This window comes from Pongo abelii, chromosome 14 (assembly GCF_028885655.2).
Source record: "Pongo abelii isolate AG06213 chromosome 14, NHGRI_mPonAbe1-v2.0_pri, whole genome shotgun sequence".
Lineage (NCBI taxonomy): Eukaryota > Metazoa > Chordata > Mammalia > Primates > Hominidae > Pongo > Pongo abelii.
This window is the reverse complement of record NC_071999.2, coordinates 106,480,539-106,501,600: the sequence shown is the minus strand read 5'-3', so window position 1 is coordinate 106,501,600 and position 21,062 is coordinate 106,480,539. Positions and strand designations below refer to the sequence as shown.

Sequence of the window (21,062 nt, the reverse complement as noted above, 5' to 3'; positions counted from 1 at the left end):
TCTTAAAGGATTGGTAGCTATTTCCCCATCTACAAATACATGACAATTAACTAAGCCCAATTCTTTAAAATTATTTGGAATTGGTCAAAATTATCTAATTTTTTTCTGATTTAATTATGGATTACATAATCCAATAGTTGACAACGTTATAAAACCCTAACTTTACCTCATTGTTTGGCTATACCAGGTCTCATGACTCTGGACACAACCACCATCCTTCCTCCCAACACCATTCATTTTACCTCAGCATAAACCCGACATTCAACTGCCCAGCCGTTGATGCGAATATCAGCTTGTTTGTGCCTGAGAGGGTAGCCCTTAGCAACACGGATCATTTCTTGGACTAGGTCCAGGCCAGTAATGCATTCTGTGACAGGATGCTCAACCTGCAAGGCCAAGGTCTGCCAGTCAGTAGGTGTAGAAAAGGGTAAATAAATAGAAACAAACAAGACAAATCACAAAAGTTTTTAGGTAAAATGAAGTTAATCGAATGTAACATTTCAATATATTTGACTAAAAAACTCTTGAGCTAGGGGAATAAAATGAAAGAATAAACACAATACACAAATCATAAGAAAAACTAATGCCTAAAAGTATTTGTAAACTATCTGTATTATTTTTCTCAATTTTGATTTATTTGTGGTCTGACAATATTTAAGAATTTTAATTTTGAAACTAATTCTTAACCAAAAAACTATATATTTATTTCACTGCAATCTTCGATGTGGCTGATAATCAACCTATTCTGCTGCACTTAATGTGGCATCTACAGGGGCAGCTTATGATTTTCCAAAGCACTAGTCCACCCTAAGTCTCACCCACTTGCATGCTTTCACTAACCTGTCCTGACAAGCAGCCAGATTAGCGTAATCTTGCATCGAGGCAGTGTAGCAGAAGGGAGCAGACGGATCCTTCAGGTTGCTTTCCCTCCACACTGACTTGGGTAATGCTTAGCATGCACAATTGCAAAACGGAGCCAGTGCAATCGCTCTGCTCTCTCAGCAGATTGCTGATAACTACTTGGGCTGATGCTGTCATGCAAGTACCTGGCCTTCTGCACTAACACATGAGATATGTATGTACAAAAACATGTGCTGACATACAGGTACACAAAGAGGGATACATGTCAACATAAACTTGTCAATCACTTAGAAATTCTTAACCTTGAGTTAAAATGAAGCCACTTAAGTCACTGGAAAAGAGTGAATTAGCTACCGTTCATCTAAAACCTTGAATACATTCTAAGAATTTAAACAAAACGTTGGCCACATCTGCTGCTTTGATGTCATTTTTTTCTCATAAAAATTAAGTATCTTCTAAATGCACTTCACAACAGTTTCTTTATCATGACATGTCATATTTCATACACTGACACAGGAAAAGGTCAGTGAACAAACGAATTATCTTCCCATCTTCAACTACACTAATTGAAGGACAGGACTTAGTCATTATAATAATCTTGAAGCTTATCATAAGCAGACAATGCCATAGTCTTAAAAAAAAGCTTTGTAAAAATAAACAGATGGCACCCATAATTAGCTTTGTGTGTGTTATGAGTTTGTTTACAGTTTCATCAACATTTTAAGACATTTTGACATAATTTTAATGACAAATCATCACTAAAATAAGCATCTACCCTTCGTAAAATAAATGTGACACTAAATAAACATCTTATTAGGTAGTTTAAAATATATATTTTTGAAAACAAATTATGATTTTGTAAGAACCAAGACTCTAAAAGATAAATATAATAAGAAAGTAACTAGCAAAAAAACCCTCTATTATTACTAGAAACCAATTTCATGTGAGAAAGCATCTCAGTACTCTACTCAAGTGGTGAACCTGGATGGGTGTGGTGCTTCACGCCTGTAATCCCAGCACTTTGGGAGGCCAAGACGGGCGAATCACTTGAGGTCAGGAGTTTGAGACCAGCCTGGTCAACATGATGAAAACCTGTCTCTACTAAAAATAAAAACAATTAGCCGGGTGTGGTGGCACACGCCTGTAGTCCCAGCTACTCAGGAGGCTGAGGCATGAGAATTGCTGGAACCCAGGAGGAGGTTGCAGTGAGCCGAAATTGCACCACTGTACTCCAGTCTGGGCGACAGCAATACTCCATCTCAAAAAACAAAAAAACAAAAAAACAAAGAGGTGAACCTACTATGTGCCAAGTGCTTTACATCAATACTATTCACACATCCCTGATAGGTGAAAAGACAATTTTAAAAGTTAAGTGAACCATTCAGTTTCCTCTTTCTATGACCAGTGCCCGTATAAGTACATACTATATACAAGGCAAATAAATATATATTGAATGAATGAACAGCAAATACAGAGTCACATCTATAGTAAGTGGTCGAGATGGAGTTGGAATTTATCTCACTAAAGAGATGACATTATCTTCCTGATCTTCCTGACAGAAATGTATATGAAAGAAATGTATGTATAAAAGTATATGCAATAGCTACACAATTATGTATACATGTCTTTTAAAAAGCATATTACTATGAAGGTTTCAAGATCCAAATTTATTGAGTCTCCGCTTCACCTCTGAAGATGGATCTTTAACTGTGTAGGAAAATAAGTACATCAGATCCACTTTGAATGGGATCCAAAAGTGGACCCACCGTGTTCTAAACTTAGCCCTATAACAGAGCCATAACATTTTACAATCTAAATTAGGGAGCTACAAATAATTCAAATTAGAAGCAACTAACCAGATAACTAAAATAACAAGCTGCTAAAGGTAAAATCCTTACTAACAGAAATTTTAAAAAACATTTACCTTTTGACAAGTACTGCATAAGTCCACAAAATAGTCTAACTTGCTTCAATTTTCCAGGTAAAAGAAATTAACTTCTTTAAAGTAAAACTTATAATTTTAAACATTTTCGAAAGAAATCCTTCTAAATACATAGGATTCCAAAGCTACTCCACAGGATATGAAGCATTTCCTTTAGACTGTGTTATTACCAGAAATCTTATAAGCACAACATTGCTTAAATAATCACAAATATCCCCCTATTCCCAAATGCTTAGCAATGGTTTCTCTCTGCAAGCTAAGCTCAATACTTAAGTGATAGAACAGGGTTATACAAAGGGACGGAAGGAAGGAAGGAAGGAAGGAAGGAAGGGAGGAAGGGAGGAAGGGAGGAAGGAAGGGAGAGAGGGAGGGAGGGAGAGAGGGAGAGAGGGAGGGAGGCAGGCAGGCAGGGAAAAGATGGTTAACTTGACCAAAAGGTTATAAAAACAAAAAAACAAAAAAGTCAAAAATTGGTGTCTGGTAAACCAACAAGTTCATCTTGTCCCACTTAGAAGAAAATGTAACTACAGAAGTCTGATGCTAATAAGCATCTGTTGTGAGGGCTATTATGTGGGGGGAAAAGGTTTCTGTGTCACTTCTATTTGGGAAACACCGGGTTAATCTCAGTTCAACAGACTGTTTAGGAAAGACTCTTGTCATTAGCATGCCCATATGTCCTGTGACTCTCCTAGAGAAGGGCCTTGTGCAGCACTTCCTCCTCCTTTTGCAAAGTACCTTTATGAGTTGCCAAGTCCATGGAACACACTTTTTGAAACAATGCCTTAAAAACAGTCAAAATACAAAATGGAATTCCCTTATTGTTACTCCATCCTTACCACACAAATATTTGAGAACCTGGCTTCATACGTTTTTCCTAGCCAACAGCAATGTGCTCTTTCTAAAAAGCACACAAATCAGGGATCCACCAGAGAGCACTGTTTTGCATTGTTAACATATTAGCATGTGAATATATAAATCTCGGGATTTAGTGAGCAAGAGTAAGCCCGAACCCAAAAAAAAAAAAAAAAAAATTCACACTCACAAAAAAGGAGTAAGCCCTATCAAGTTATAATACCTGAATCCTCAAAGACAAATTTCTCAAGGGAGTGCCACACTGCAGAGTCTAACAGTTGTTGATAAATTTATTTGTATTGGTTATATCCCTAGCTCACCATGAATCTTTTGTTCAAACAGATACAAAAAATTATCAAATGCCATATTATAGGACATAATCATGCCTTATAATATCTCATGCCATAATCATCCTCATGGACTAGAATATGTTTAGCTCCATACACCTACGCTAGATGGTAACAATCGGCTAGCTTTTTATAGATCTACTTGCTATTTTAATTTAGTTTTGTCTTCTTAATCACCACCAAGCTGTCACTATTAGCATTGTGTCTAATACCTCTTACCACTCCCTCTTACTCATCTGTTGCTTCAAATTTATTTCCCAAAATATAACTAAGCTTGTCAAATGCAACTGTGAGGTAAATTAGGCTGTGCTTCATCTCTGAGTGCTTAATGTATCTCATTTTGGTAGCAGAATAAGCTTAGGAAAACTAAATCTCCTTGGCACTGTGTTGTTACCTACCTCATGATTCTAAAAATTATAATAATAAACTGACACTGTCATTGTCATCTTTAGCCTATTCCTCACTAAATACAAACTAGGAAGTAAGCTAAAGCTAGTGAGTGAAAGTATGCTGGCTATTTATAGAGTCTCAAAGTATCTCCCTATAAGATACTTTATTAAGGACAAAAGGAAAATAGAAAGTCTACAGGGTAGAAATGCCAGAGACACCTCCTTAACAAAGCCAACACCACCAACAATGGGATAAAGAGGTACTTCGTGCTACCAACATGGTGCTTATAGACGGACAGTGTCATTTCTATTCCTGCCCAGAATGCAAAGACTGAATCTAGTACATGACAAAAGAGGCAAACCTAAAATGAGTGACAGTTTATAAAATAAATGGTTTATGCTCTTAAAAAATGTTAAGATCACAACTGACCACAAAACTAAGGATTATTCCAGATTGAGAGAGAATAAAGAGACATAACAACTAAATGCAAGGCAGGATGCTGAACCAGATTTTTTTTTTCTTTTACCACAAAAGGCATTAATAAGGCAACTGGGGAAATTTGAATATAGCCCCTAAATTGGAAGACAGTAATACGTTAACGTTCAAATCCTGATTTTGATTATGGTGCTATAGTTACATAAGGAAATTTACTTGTTTTTAGGAAGTACAGACATATTTAGGAGTAAAGGGGCACCAGGCCTGCAACTTACTCTGAAATGCTTCCAGTAAATACAGATATAGATAGAAAGATAAAGTAAATGTGGTAAATATGAGTGAAGTGTATTCAGAAACTACCTGTAATACTTTTACAACTTTTCTGTGAGTCTGAAATCATTTCAAAATTTAAAGTTAAGAAAAATATGTCAAGGTACGGTGGCTCACCCCTATAATCCCAGAACTCTGGGAGGAAAACTCAGATGGATATCTTGAGCCCAGGAGTTTGAGAGCAGACTGGGCAACATGGCAAAACCTTGTCTCTATTTAAAAAAAAATAATAATAATACAAAAAAATCAGCCATGCATGGTGACGCATGCCTGTAGTCCTGCTAATTGGGAGGCTGAGGTGGGAGAATCACCTGAACCCAGGAAGTCGAGGCTGCAGTGAGGCAAGATGGAGCCACTGCACTCCAGTCTGGGAGATGGGAGTGAGACCTTGCCTCAAAAAAATAAAAAATAAAAAAGTTAATAAAAATAAAAATGGTGTCCCTAGAAAGACTTGTTTTTCATATTATAAAACATTATTAAAAATAAAGACATGTGACTTGACCAACATTCTTGTCAGAATCCTCCCACTATGTTAAATAAAAATAGTTATACAATAGCAGATAGTTTGTGCAATGTTTCCTCTGACCTAAACTTTTAAATATTTTACTGTGATATTTACCTAATAATTCCTGAAACTTTCAGGATCAGTAACTGAATAACAGGCGAGTCATCCTGAAGGGGAGCAAGATTCAAGGCAATTTTAATTATATACCTGAGTTGACTTGAAATGAAAATTAAAACTGAGGAAAATCAGTTTTAAGGGAAAAGGGGAAAAGTCACAACATGTAAAAAGAAGTCAGAAAGAAGCAGTGTGTGTTAACTTGGCCATTATGAGGAGGAGGCTGATGAGAAGTATTAAAAATTCCTTCAACAGTGGGATATCTGCAGCTCTAATTGTTTGGCAGCTGGTAAATGGTGGCCCAGTTGCTTAGTCAAAGCAGAAACTGCCCCTAAAAGTGTAAGGCCAACCATACAAAAGTATAACCAACATCGGTGTGGCACTTTGAAATTTACAAAATCCTTCCACACATGCACAAACTTCTTCAATACATCACTGTCATTTAATAGAGAAGGCATAGGAGATTGCTCTCACAATACGGTGTGGTGAGAGAATGGTGAAATTTTTTGTTATCAAAATATGTTCTTTTAAATTAACAAAATTTTAAGTGACATTTTTATTCAATATATCCCGTCTAAACTGACAGATATTACAAAGACTTGTTTTTTTGAAAGCTATCTTTTGTAAGCAGAACTTGTTGGATTCAACTTAGCAAAGTAGTTTAGTATGATTACCCACTGAAACATGAGGAAACTGTCCCATTACATAAAATTCAGTTTCATAAGTGTTTGGCATAATAGGCCTCTGTCTTTGTAGTTTGTTGCTATTCCAGCCTGAAAGGATGGTCAATGCCATTATTTTTGGTTCTGCTCTGTCTGTTCAGAAAGATTCTGCTCTTTCTGTTCACGGAACGGAATCTAGCATGTACCTACTAAAATTCTGAAGCTCTACCCTCCTGAGAATACAGGATTTCAAAATAAAGATCTAAGGTTATTAGATTTTGATCCACAGCACTCAAGGATGAAAAGCATGTTGGGAAATAAGCCCCAACACATTACTCCTATAAACTCACCTTGGAAATAATGGTTATATTTAAAAGTGACAGCCTGGGTGACAGAGTGAGACTCTACCTCAGACAAAAAAAAAAAAAAAAGAGTTGGACTGCAAGGCTTAGAAACCAATTTTTCTCCCCTTTTCTCTGATACATTCTTCATGTTTAGAATAGATGGATGAAGGTGTGTATACCTGTGTAGGATTATATACAGATGTGCTCTTCAGAGACATGACATTGTCAGTTGCTTGTTTTGTGCTTTTGATTTGTTTATTTTTGCCAATAACATCAGAACTATACATCAAAGTGAGCACTGGCTATTCCTAAATAGTCCAGCAGCACTAAAAAGTGCTCGTCTTGGAAAACTAAATATGCATTGAGTATCACCACTGCCAATTCATTTCTGGAACTTGTCCTTAAAAATTCACTTTGAAGCTGAAATCAGAATGTTTAGAATAGACTAACTGGTGTCAAGTCTTCATTTTGGGCGGATGGGAGATAGGATTTTTAGAACCAGTCATACTCTAGTAAGTTGTTTAAAATTTTTATATGCTATGTATACATGGGAAAAAAAAAAGAGTGACCATGAAAATGGAACAGATTCTATTATAGGGTTCCCCTGGTGACCCCAAGAATAATAATCACATGAAGAAATGATAAGGAAACTGTTTGGGCTGAATTGTGTACCCCCCAAAATTCCTATGTTGAAGTCCTAGCCCCACCACCTCAGAATGTGACTGTATTTGGAGACATGGTCTTTAAAGAAGTGATCAGGTTAAAATGACATCATCAGAGTGGGCCCTAATCCAGCATGACTGGCATCCTCATAAGAGAAGACCAGGACCCAGACAACACAAGGCACACAGGAGAGGCCACAGGAAGACACAGGGAGAGGATGGCCACCCACAAGCAATGAGAAAGGCCTCCAAAAGAAACCGACCCTGTTGGCCCCTGGATTTTGGACTTCCAGCCTCCAGAACTGTGAGAAAACACATTTTTGTTGTTTCAGCCACCCCAGTGTATGATACTTTGTTATGGCAGCCCTAGCAAACTAATACAAAGACCAGTTTTAAAAAGTTAAACATAGATAAAAAGAGTCCAGAACTCAGACAGCAAGATCATTTACAATATGCTTTAAGACAAAACCCCAAATCTAAGTTCCTGAAAAGCTTATCTATACATATCTGTATACCAAAAACTTCTTTCCTTCAACTTTCTACTAAGGTTCAGCAAATAATAAGGGAGGGTATAACACATCCTACCTTCTATCCTCAGTTTCCCAGCACAAAATATGCCAAAACATCCCAATTCTGGCTCACTCTAAACAGCCTGAGAGCCCTGGCCTCTATCATTTTAAATACAATCAAAAAGGTCAACATTTGCTCACATCCAAAATGCCCCTTCTGACAAGAATGAAATTTTACAATTAGTTAGAAATCCTTTTCCCAATAATTTCTCCTCATTCTTTCTATCAAACACTCTAATTCCATAAAAGACCAAAATCTTTTCATCTGGCAAGTCTAGAAATTTTTTTTTAATCCAAGACTAGTCTGAAATTAGAATATGGTATTTGTTCAATTATAGTCAATTGTTATAAACCAGAATTTAGGTTGTAATAATTCTTAATTTTTAAACAAATGGCAAAGGGCAAAATCAAGTTGCAAAAAAATTTCTAAAATCCTTCTGGAATATAAAGGTTCCCTGTGATGCAGAATTCTCCCGAGATTAGAGTGTATAGCCTTCATAGAATTTCAGCAATTGTACTGTACCTTTCCTTCCATGGTAAAAGTAGACTCCTCCTGCACTGTACCAATCAGTATAAGCAACTGAGCAACTGACTAAGTCTAACAAAAGTGGGACAGTTTACCTGTCTGTTCTCAAAGATATGGACAGCCGACTGACCATGTTTGCGGTTTTAATTACTTACTTATTAAGATTTTATTCCTCTCTATTTGGGAATTTTCTAACTCCTATAGACTTTGTAGACTATACAGAGGATGCTTTTCCAAAACACTTAAATCTAAAAAAAACCCTAGCATCTGGAAATTATTAATTACACACACAAACAGACACACACACACACACACACACACACGCGCAAATTTGGAAAGGTGTATTCAGGGTCCTAATGTCAATCTTAACACAAAGGCCTAAGCCATGTAGTAAATACTTTTCTCTATCAGCTTCATTTTTGGAAGATTTCAGTTTCCATTTTTCCTCCCAGACTCTTCTTACACAAACACCCTTATAACAGAAAGGAGATCTCTTTAAAAGTGGTTAATATTTCAAATATGTTTGTTCACATGTAACAATAATTTTGCAGTTAACTGACAAAAGAATCAGAGAAAGTTATTATTTAATATGTGGCTTGCCATCTTTTCAGATGTCAGACAGGCTTTATATTAATGACAACAGTAATAGCAATAATGTTAATAATAATGACAACAGTAAGAGTAAAAATGTCAACCAATATATAATAAACAGCATGCAAATGTTATGGGTAAGATACTCACAATTAGCAGAAAGAATGTATGCTCAGTATAAACCAGGTACTATTTTGAATTTGTAAACTATATTAACTCATTTAATGCTGACAATCCTGTACAGCAAATGCTATAATTAATGTCATTTTACTAATGAGGAAATCAAAACATATAGAAGTTAAGGAACTTGCTTATGGTCACACAGCTAAGAAGGAAGAGAACTAGAATTTACTTGCTCTGAGTGAAAACAGTAGCTGTTTGCAATTAACAAAAACAATGATTAAATGAGTCCTCCATTAGTCAGCTGCAGTTGTTCTGAAACATTTTACAATTTTGAATCTCACTGAATTTCTCACTAAAAAACTATGTATCTGACTTCAGAGGGTTCACAGACTTCCCTAAAGCTCATGAGAGATCCAGATAACCCAGGTTAGCTATTCCTGCTCTGAGAAGCTGTCAAAACCAGCCTGGAACCAGCCTGGCTCCCACCTCTCCACTCCAAACTCCATGCTGTCTATCTCCCTCAGAGTTACTAAGCAGCTGAGGACACGGGAAGCACCAAGATCTAGGGAGAAGATGAGAGCCAAAAACTGGGAACAGGCTCTTCTCCCTCTGTGGCCGAACGAAAACTGGAGACTAGCTTCAGAGAACTCTAGGGAAGAATGTGAAAGGAACACATCATGGAGACAGACTGGCCTGCAAAGAGCCATGGACCTCAGGGAAGAAGTCAATAAAGGCTCCAGATGGGTCCGTGGTCTCTTTGCCGAGGAATCCAAGTAGTCAATAAAAATTAGCTCAATTCTGTCCTTGAGATGAGAATGCTAGGAGACATATGCTCTTCCAGGCCTCTGGAGTAGATATGGTTGTGTCTTCAACCATTTGAAGGGCTGCTGTCACTTAGAATTTCTATTTCAAGAAGCAGAACTTAGTACTGATAACCCCCAAACAACCACAGCAAAACCACAGCAGGGGGATTACTAGCACAAGAAAGAAAAAACATTCAGAATAATGATTACATAGACCAAGTGAAATAGAGCTGCTGAAGGACAGGGGAAAAATACAACTTTGCCCAAAAAGCAGTAAAGGCACTTAAAAACTTAAGAAGTAGCAATGCACATATGTGCATGTGCACACACATCCCGAGTCCTCCTTCCATCTCCCCAGGGGATTGGTCCCAGGACCCCTGTGAATACCAAACTCTACAGATGCTCAGGTCCCTGATATAAAGTAACATGGTATTTGCATCTAACCTATGCATATCATCTCGTACACTTTTCTTTTTTTTAAGAAATGGGTTTTGCTCTGTCACCCCAGCTTCAGTGCAGTGGCATGATCATGGCTCATCACAGCACTGATCTCCTGGGCTCAAACAATCCTCCTGCCTCAGCCTCCAAAAGTGCTGGGATTACAGGCATGAGCCACAGCACCCAGCCCTTCCAGTATACTTTAAATCATCTCTAGATTACTTATAGTAATACAATGTAAATGCTATGTAAACTGTTGTTATACTATATTGTGCTTTTATTGGTATTTTTTAATTGTTGAATTGATATTTTCATTTTATTTTTAAATTTTTAAGCCACAGTTAATTGAATCCACAGATGCAGAACTAGTAGGTAAGGAGGGCTAACCGTAACGCACAATTAGAATTTCTGAGCTACAATAATGTGATTTCCCAATTGCACAATTTAGTCAGTTACTTAAAGGAGAGGATAACCACTGTTGCAACCTAAATTAGTAATCTGGAAGATCAATAAAGAAATAATGTCAAGAGACACGGCATAAATATAAAATGACAGTTATCATAAGAGAAACATATCCAGTAGACCTAAATTGCAAAAACTAGAAGTTCCACAAGGAGGAGAAAATTGCTGACGGAAGGAAATAGTTAAATAACAGAAGAAACTTCCTCTGAAATGAAGCAATACTTAAACCTGAACACTGAAAAAGGGCATGGACTAAAAGGCAGGGTTAATGTATACAAACACACACCAAGGCATATCATGGTTGGAAAAAAAAAGTCTCTGAATTCCAATGATCAAAAGAAAATTAGAGCCAGACACAACGGCTCATGCCTGTAATCCCAGCACTTTGGGAGGCCAAGCTGGAGGATCACTTAAGACCTGGAGTTTGAGACCAGGCTGGGCAACAAAGTGAGACCTCGTCTCTACAAAAAAATTTAAAAATTAGCCAGGCGTGGCAGCATGCACCTATGGTCCCAGCTACCTGGGAGGCCGAGGCAGGAGGACTACTTGAGCACAGGAGATAGAGCCTGCAGTGAACCAGGTTCATGCCACTGCACTTCAGCCTGGGTGACAGGATGAGGCCCTGTCTCAAGAAAAAAAAAAGAGAGAGAGAAAAATAAAAAAAATTGGGCAAACTTTCAGACAGCAAGACTACATTATCTACAATGGGAAAGAAATCAGAATGACACCAGACATAATACTAGAAACTAGAACATAGCTGAAATTCATATGCTCCTGAAAGACAAGAACCGAAACCCAATCCTAATCAAGAATCCTGTACTCAATCAAAACAGTATTCCCCGTTCAGGGCTAAAGAAACATAGTTGAGGATGTGACATTTCAGAGCATATATTCCACACATTCTACTGAAGAAATTTCATGAAAAAATGTGCTACACAAACAAATGAACTAGGGCAGAAATCTCAAAAAAGAAAGATGAAGATATAGCAAATAACGAAAGATGTGTCTGGGCTGTATACATAGGAGCTAAAAAAAAGCTAAAAAAGAAGAGATAAACTACAAAAGAAAGTCAAAAAGAGCTTAGAAGTATTAAATTATCTTAGCAAATCTTCAGTGTTGGAAAGTCAAGGGACTAGTTACATCATCTTTACAAATGACAGAGAAAACGTCTGTCTGAATAGAAAAATAAACATAAATAAAATTTTAAAGGACAAGAGAATTTCCAAATTATCAATGAGAAACAAAAAGGATAATTAACCATTATTTCAAGCAACAAACAGAAAAGGAAAAACAAAATGGAAAACAAGAAAAAAAATTTTTAAATATAAGATAAAATAAATAAAATCAAGTATTTAAAATGGGAAGAATTAAATTTTCACACTAAAAGAAAATGCTGGATTAGGTTCTTAGAAAATTTTTCCAGGCTAGGTGCCAGCGGCTCGCTCCTGTAATCCCAGCACTTTCAGAGGCCAAGAGAGGAGGATCCCTTGAGCCCAAGAGTTCTAGACAAGCCTGGGCAATATGTTGAGACCCCATCTATACAAATACACATACATACATAATTTTTTCTAAACTAAAAAAACAAAACAACTAATAAAGAAGGCTTTAAAAGGAGGCGATACAGTATGACATGAGTCAAAGTAGGATTTGAGATTAAACATTTAAACAAGGTAAACACTCAGGCAAGAAAAAAGGCACATAACTCATGTACAAGACTCATAAACCCATATACATCAAATTATACTGTATATAAATATTTTAAAAATATGCATTATTAGGAATGCAGGGAAAACTTAAAGACGTATACTTCAGTATAACGTGAATTTATATAATGTCTGATACTACAGCCAAGAGAGGAACAACTGAAGAAAAGAAGGCATAAGTGAAACAACACTAGGAAGTAAATAAGAAGCTGGTTGCAGATTCCTAGGGCTCTACTCTACTACTGTTGCTAATCTGAAGTACTTCTGTATGTGCAAAAATTACAATAAGGAAATGAAAGTGAGACAGACACACAGAGGGAGAAAGGAAAAGAAGGAAGGAGGAAGGGAAAGAAAAGAAGGGAAAAAGGAAAGGAAAGAAGAGAGACAGAAAGAACCAAACAAGGAAAGAAGGAAAGAAATGCAACGGTGTCTTGGATACAAAGAATTTTGGGGCAATGAACCTATTCTTATGATATCATAATGGTAGATACACTTGTCCAAATTCATAGACTGTGTAACACAAAGAGCAATCCTAAACTACAGACTTTAGTTAAAAACAATGTATCGCCGGGTGCCCTGGCACGGGGCTATAATCCCAGCACTTTAGGAGACAGAGGCCCCAAGAGTTAGAGACTAACCTGGGCAACATGGTGAAACCTCATCTCTACAAAAAATACAAAAATTAGCCAGGCGTGGTGACGCATGCCTGTAGTCCCAGCTACCTGGGCGGCTAGGGTGGCAGGATCGCCTGAGCCCAGGAGTTCAAGGCTGCAATGAGCTAGGATCTCACCACTGCACTCCAGCCTGGGTGGTGGAGTAAGACCCCTCTCTCTAAAAATAAACAAACAAACAAAAAACCCACAAAGCATCGATATTGGCTAATCAGTGGTAACAAACGCACCAAACTAATATGAGATGTTAAGCAGAGAAATGGTGTGGCATGAGGAAGGGGCATATGGGAATTCTGTGTACTTAAATTTTCTATAAACCCAAAACTGCTCTAACAAATAAAGTTAGTTTTTAAAATTATGATGAAAAACTCCGTCTATCTCTTTCTTAATCAAACAGATTCAATTTTTAAATGGAAAAAGAAGAAAAGATATATAGAGGAATTGAATAAAACAATCGATAATCTTAAATTTTGATACTCCCTCATAAAATTCTGAAGGTCTACCACAGAAAGATGTTTAAAGTCCTACAATTCTGAAGGTATCAAATGGTTTGCATCTCAGTTAAAATTTCATATATAAGGATAACCTTATTATCCATCTAAGTATTCAAATACACTACCCACAAGTATCTCTAAAAAATAAATTCTTGATTTAAAAAAACCCTAACTTCATATAAAACAAATCAAAATAAAGAACTCACTAATCATGAAGCTATGGTAAGATGCTGACAGTGACTATAAAGTGACAAAATACACAAGTAAGATGAAACCTCCAGGAGAGCCATGCCTACAGAAAAGAAAGGAAATGCTACAATCACATAGAACTAATAATAAAACTAGCAAACATGAAGAGTTAGGAAGTAAAGACAGCAGGATTAAATATAAGTATGCCAATTTCCATTACTTTTGTAAAAGAGAAACAATATACTCTTTCAGATTGAAATATGAAAGAAAATGATGACAAAAATATAAATGTTTTTCATAACCATTTTTCTTATTAAGAACATATTTTAGTTCCATGTCACTGGAAGGGAAAAACAGAACATATTTTAAGAATTAATATATCTATGGAAAGTTATGAACATTTATCTAATAGTCCAGAGATTCTGTCATTCTAATTTTTCTTCTGTTAAATATAAATATAATAAGCTAATCTATAGGCTAATTTTTCATTTGGAAAAATAAAAGTAATGAGAAAGGAATAGTTCTACTAGATACTGTACTATAATATATAGCTACAATACCTAAACCAGTGTGGTGCTAGGAGACGAATAAGCAGAAAAATTAAAAAAAGAAGAGTGAAGTAACAGGTCTGCATACATCTGCAATTTCAGTATGTAATGTAGATAGCACTTCGAATTATTACAGAAAAGACTGATTATTCAATAATTGTTGGAACAATCAGGTAGCCATTGGAAAATAAATAAAATAAAATGAATTCCAAATGAAGTGAAGATTTCACCAAGAAAGATGAAATATTTGACGAAAACATGAAAGAAAACAGTTTGCTCATAGAGCACAGAAAGCCTAAGTATGTCACACCTGAAATCACAGAGAAGATTTAAAAATTAAACTGCATACAAATAAAAACTTTCTATATAAGAAGAAAAAATATACACAAAGTTAAAAAGGCAATAGATAACGAAAAATACCTACAAATCATATCTGTTATGTTTTCATACGTGTATTTGTTAATCCTGCCGAGACATTTAAAAAAAAAAAAAAAGGTTTCTCCTCCCTTAACTATCTTCCACCTTATCCAGAGAAGCTTCTTTGGAAAATCAAGCAAAACAACTAAGCCAAGACACGTTAAAAAAAGTTTGAAAAGAAAGCTGTAAGGAAATACAAGGGGAGGGGTTGTTAGATATGAGTTCTAAATTTCTTTTCAAAGAATTAATATGTCAATACGTTCAATTCGTTGCCTTCTACTTTTAAACTTAACGTCCTCGTAAATCAACCTTTTTCGATTACCTGCTCCACCCTAACTCATTCCGATCACCTGCTATCTGTTCTGCCCTGAACCTAGCCAACAGGGGAACGACACAGCAGCAGGGGCCACATGCATCAGGGATAAGAACCCCTTCCCCTCCCTTGTACAACTGTGCGCTCGACATTGCTCCATCTGTAAGGGCACACCCTTCTATAGAAGTAACTTGCCTTGCTAAGAATTAAAAAGAAAATTTTATTAAAAATAAAAAGGTTTCTGAATCATAGATCAGTGCAATTGCTTACTCACAGAACATCTTAGCCCCCTTCCTCATAGCCCACTTCCCCATGGGGCAGCATAGTTAATGGCCTGCTTCCCCCACACATGCCGAGGGGTATGCACATCTGGAAAGGAAAGCTCAGACTATTAAACTTAGAGCTTGTAGAAGACTTGCTGGCATATCTGCCCCTTCTCAACTTTCGGTGGTGGGGAGAGGGAGGGTGAGAGGGTGATGCAGAGAGGCAGCACAGCTCGCTGGGGAGGAGCAGGGAAGGTCTCTATTTTACCAACCTTGGCTGTCAATAAATGGCTTCAACAGCTCTGCCTTTAGGGTTGCTACAGCTTAATCTAACTGTGTCCGGAATTGGTGGGTTCTTGGTCTCACTGACTTCAAGAATGAAGCCGCGGACCCTCGCAGTGAGTGTTGCAGCTCTTAAGGTGGCAAGTCTGGAGTTTGTTCCTTCTGACGTTCGGATGTGTTCGGAGTTTCTTCCTTCTGGTGGGTTTGTGGTCTCGCTGGCTCAGGAGTGAAGCTGCGGACCTTCGCGGTGAGGGTTACAGCTCTTAAGGTGGCGCGTCTGGAGTTGTTCGTTCCTCACGGTGGGCTCGTGGTCTCGCTGGCTTCAGGAGTGAAGCTGCAGACCTTCCCAGTGAATGTTACAGCTCATAAAGGCAGTGTGGACCCAAAGAGTGAGCAGTAGCAGGATTTATTGCAAAGAGCGAAAGAACAAACCTTCCACAGTGTGGAAGGGGACCCGAGCGGATTGCCACTGCTGGCTCGGGCAGCCTGCTTTTATTCTCTTATCTGGCCCCACCCACATCCTGCTGATTGGTAGAGCCAAGTGGTCTGTTTTGACAGGGCGCTGATTGGTGCGTTTACAATCCCTGAGCTAGACACAAAGGTTCTCCACCTCCCCAACAGATTAGCTAGATACGGAGTGTCGGACACAAAGGTTCTCCAAGTCCCCACCAGAGTAGCTAGATACAGAGTGTCCATTGGTGCATTCACAAACCCTGAGCTAGGCACAGGGTGCTGATTGGTGTGTTTACAAACCTTGAGCTAGATACAGAGTGCCGATTGGTGTATTTATAATCCCTGAGCCAGACATAAAGGTTCTCCACATCCCCACCAGACTCAGGAGCCCAGCTGGCTTCACCCAGTAGATCCCGCACTGGGGCTGCAGGTGGAGCTCCCTGCCAGTCCCGCACCGTGCAACCACACTCCTCAGCCCTTAGGTGGTTGATGGGACTGGGCGCCGGGGAGCAGGGGGCAGCGCTCGACAGGGAGGCTCGGGTCGCACAGGAGCCCATGGAGGGGTTAGGAGGCGCAGGCATGGCGGGCTGCAGGTCCCGAGCCCTGCCCCGTGGGAAGGCAGCTAAGGCCCGGTGAGAAATCGAGCGCAGCGTCGGTGAGCCGGCACTGCTGGGGGACCCAGTACACCCTCCGCAGCTGCTGGCCCGGGTGCTAAGCCCCTCATTGCCCAGGGCCGGCAGGGCCGGCCAGCTGCTCCGAGTGTGGGGCCGGCCAAGCCCACACCCACCCAGAACTCCAGCTGGCCCGCAAGTGCCCTGTGCAGCCTCGGTTCCTGCTTGCGCCTCTCCCTCCACACCTCCCTGCAAGCTGAGGGAGCCAGCTCCGGCCTTGGCCAGCCCAGAAAGGGGCTCCCACAGTGCAGCCGTGGGCTGAAGGGCTCCTCAAGTGCCGCCAAAGTGGGAGCCCAGGCAGAGGAGGTGCCGAGAGCAAGCGAGGGCTGTGAGGACTGCCAGCACGCTGTCACCTCTCAATTCCCCTCTAAACAGGACACCCCAACTGCCATTGGGAATTTGGCCGATGACTGCTCTAGCTACTTCCTGCTGGATAGGGAGCGATGAAGGGGCCCTGCAGTTGTAGTGTCCTCCAGAGGGGAGGACTCTAGGCCAAGGAAAGTGCCAATGGGTCAGTCCAGGGGTCCTCAGTAGAAGTTGTTAGTTGAGCTCATTTGGGGTTCCATTTGTAAGACCATCTGTAGCTTGATGGCCTCGATTCTAGAGGAAACAAATTTGACAAGAAGGTTAAAAATACAGGGCCCAAGGCGAGTAACAGCAAGATGGCTGCCATGGGACCTAGAAAGGGGAGAAGCCATGTTGCCCAACTCCAGAGGTTGGTATAAGAATTTGAAAGGCGTCTGATTTCAGAAGCCTTTTCCTGTAAACGCCAGGCAGCATCTCGTACTATGTCCAACTGGTTAGTGTAAAAACAACACTCTTCCCCTAAGAAGGTGCAGAGTCCTCCTTTTTCAGCAGTGAGGAGGACTAGGCCTCGGCAGTTTTGGAGAGACACTGCTGCCAAAGACTCTATTTGGGATTGTAAAGTAAGAATAGATTTCGTTATTTCTTGCAGACTATCTCAGAAATCCTTTGAGAGTGTGTGGTAGTAGGATAATGAAGTAGATAAACCGGCTATTCCAGTTCCTGTAGCAGTAGCCATTCCTAACCCTATAAGTAGGGGTATTAGTTGTATGGCTCTGCGCTGACGGACTTGAGATTTGAGGGGTACTGAAAAGGTCTGATTTCCTGGGGCAACGTTAACGTTGGGACTTAGAAAGAGTAAGGTGCAGGTGCCTGTCCAGTTAGTGGGGAGGCAGATATAGGTCGATGTTCCACGTAAGAAGAATATGCCTTGTCTGGGTAGACAGAACTTTACCCTGGCTTTTAAAGGAATGGGATACACTGTTTTTTCTTTACTACTTCCATCTCTCTTTCTCTTTGACTTCTTCTTTGTCTCTTCCTCTCTTTCTGACTCTGACTTTCTATGTCTGTCCCTCTTTTTCTCTGACTCCTTCTCTTTGTCTCTGTTTCTGTCTCTCTCTCTTTCTGACTTCCTCTTTCTCTCTTTCCTTCTTGCTGGTATTTCCCCACCTCTGCCAGCCGCTTATGCTGCTGTTCTCCCCTCTCCTTCTCATTTTGATGGCTTTGGCAGTGTAAGACTGCCATCTCCTTGGGTTTTTGCACTGTGTGCAATAACTCTATATTTCCTCGTGGTATTTGATGGGGGTTCCCCCAGAGGTTAGGAACTCCCTCTCTTTCCATATTGCAGCATGGGCATGTAGAATTAGATAAGCATACTTGCTATCTGTATACACATTTATTCTTTTTCCCTTTCCCAGTTCTAAGGCTCGGGTAAGTGCCACTATTTCCACTAACTGGGCACTGCTCTGTGGGGAAAGAGGCTTGCTTTCAAGTATGGTTACATCACTAACTATGGTGTACCCTGCCCTTCGTATCCCATACTCCACAAATGAACTTCCATCGGTATATAAGTTAACATCAGGATTAGTTAAGGGGACTTCTAAGAGATCATCTCAGGTGGCATAAGTCTGGACTATAATTTATTGGCAGTCATGCTCAATTGGTTCTCCATCCTCTGGGAGAAAAGTGGCAGGGTTGAGGGCCACACACGTGCGTATTTGAAACACCGGTCCTTCAAGGAGGAGCACATGGTATCTAAGTAGGCAGTTGTCTGATAGCCATAAACTTCCTTTGGTACCTAGTATGCCATTTATATCATGAGTAGTCCAGACAGTGAGATCCGTTCCTTGTATTATTTTGATAGCCTCTGACACTAAGACGGCCACTGTTGCAACTACCCTTAAACAGTGAGGCCAGCCTTTTGCTACTACATCAATTTCCTTACTTAGGTATGCCACTGGTTGTGGGGTTGTCCCACAAGTCTGAGTAAGGACTCCAAGAGCTATCCCGGCTCTCTCTGTGATGTATAAAGAGAAGTTTTGTCCTGTGGGAAGGCTTAAACCTGAAGCCTGTACTAGGGCCTGCTTTAAGGTTTCGAAGGCTGTTTATGCCTGATTCCCATTCTACTAGATGAGTATCTGCCCTCTGGGTGTCCTTGATTAGAGTATAGAGGGGCCTGGCTATCTCGCTGTATCCAGGGATCCATAGTCGGCAAAAGCCGGTAATTCCAAGGAACCCCTGCAACTCTTTTAATGTCTTAGGGCGAGGATAAGCCAGTATAGGCTGTATTCGTTCCTTGATGAGGGCCCTCGTCCCTTTGGCTAAGATTAGGCCTAGATATTTAACCTGCTATAGGCAAAGCTGGGCCTTCGACCTAGACACCTTGTACCCTTGATCAGCTAGAAAGTTCAAGAGATCTAGAGTAGCCTGCTGACATGAGGCTTCCAAACTGGTAGCCAAAAGTAAATCATCCACATATTGAAGGACAAAAGTGCCTGGACTTGAGAAGTGGCCTAGATCTTGGGCTAGGGCCTGACCAAACAGATGAGGGCTATCCCTAAAACCTTGGGGCAAGACCGTCCACGTAAGTTGGGACATGTGGTCTGTGGGAACCTCAAAGGCAAAGAGGAACTGGGAATCAGAGTGCAGGGGAATACAGAAGAAGGCATCCTTGAGGTCCAGAACCGTGAACCATTCTGCTTCCTCTGATATTTGAGAGAGCATGGTATAGGGGTTGGGTACAACTGGATATAGTGGAATTACTGCCTCATTAATGAGCCTAAGATCTTGCACTAGTCTCCACTGACGGTTAGGTTTTTGTACTCCTAGAATTGGGGTGTTGCAGGGACTCTTCCATTTCCTCACTAAGCCTTGAGCTTTCAAATGTTTAACAATATTCTGTAATCCTTTATGAGCTTCAGGCCTTAAGGGATATTGCCTTTGATAAGGAAAAGTGGTGGGATCTTTTAACCTGATTTAGACTGGGAGGGCATTTTTTGCTCTTCCAAATTGTCCTTCCAATGCCCAGACTTCAGGGTTGATTCCCTCCTCAAGTAGGGGACAACAAATGGGTAACTTCTTCCCCATATTCATGTAGATAATAGCTCCAGCCTTGGCTAATATATCCCTCCCTAATAAAGATGTGGGACTTTCAGGCACAACAAGAAAGGCATGTGAAAAGAGCAAAGTCTCCCAATTACAACTGAGAAGGTGGGAGAAATACCTGGTTACAGGCTGTCCCAGGATTCCTCGGATGGTAATGGACCTTGAGGACAGTCGTCCAGGACAAGAGATTAACACTGAGAAGGCCACACCAGTGTCCAGGAGGAAGACAATTTCCCGGCCCTCAATAGTTAAACATACCCGAGGCTCAGTGAGGGTGATGACATGAGCTGGCGCTTGCCCTGGGCACCCTCAGTCCTGTTGTTGGATCATCTGGTTGGGGGCTTATCACCCAGGGAACCTTCGTCCTCTGGGGCAGTGCACCTTCCAGTGATTGCCTCGGCATAGTGGACATGGACGAGGGGGAGCTTGTTTCTTATTGGACAATCTTTTTTAAAGTGTCCTAGTAAACCACACTCATAACAAGCCCTACCAGGTGATTGGCCTGCTCCATCTCCTATCCTCTCTGAACCACCAAGGTTTGTTCGTCTGAGGGCTATGACTAAGGCTGTGGCCTTTCTCTGATCTCGCTTTTCTTTTTGGGCCTGTTCCTCTTGGTCCCTGAGGTTGCCAGGTTTAATAATGCTTCTAGATTTTGTTCAGGGCCCTGGCTTGCTTTTCGCGCTTTCTCCTCATA

At 40.1% G+C, this 21,062-nt stretch overlaps 1 protein-coding gene across 5 annotated transcripts in view; it reads right to left on the bottom strand.

The window, feature by feature from the left end:
- PCCA (propionyl-CoA carboxylase subunit alpha) overlaps window positions 1–21,062 on the bottom strand; it is a 461,053-nt gene that overhangs the window by 240,496 nt on the left and 199,495 nt on the right. For all 5 annotated transcript variants that reach the window (XM_024230769.3, XM_054529192.2, XM_054529194.2 and 2 more), the window contains exon 13: window positions 243–386. In XM_024230769.3, the coding sequence (XP_024086537.1) occupies window positions 243–386 (144 nt within the window). The remainder of the gene's footprint in view (window positions 1–242; window positions 387–21,062) is intronic.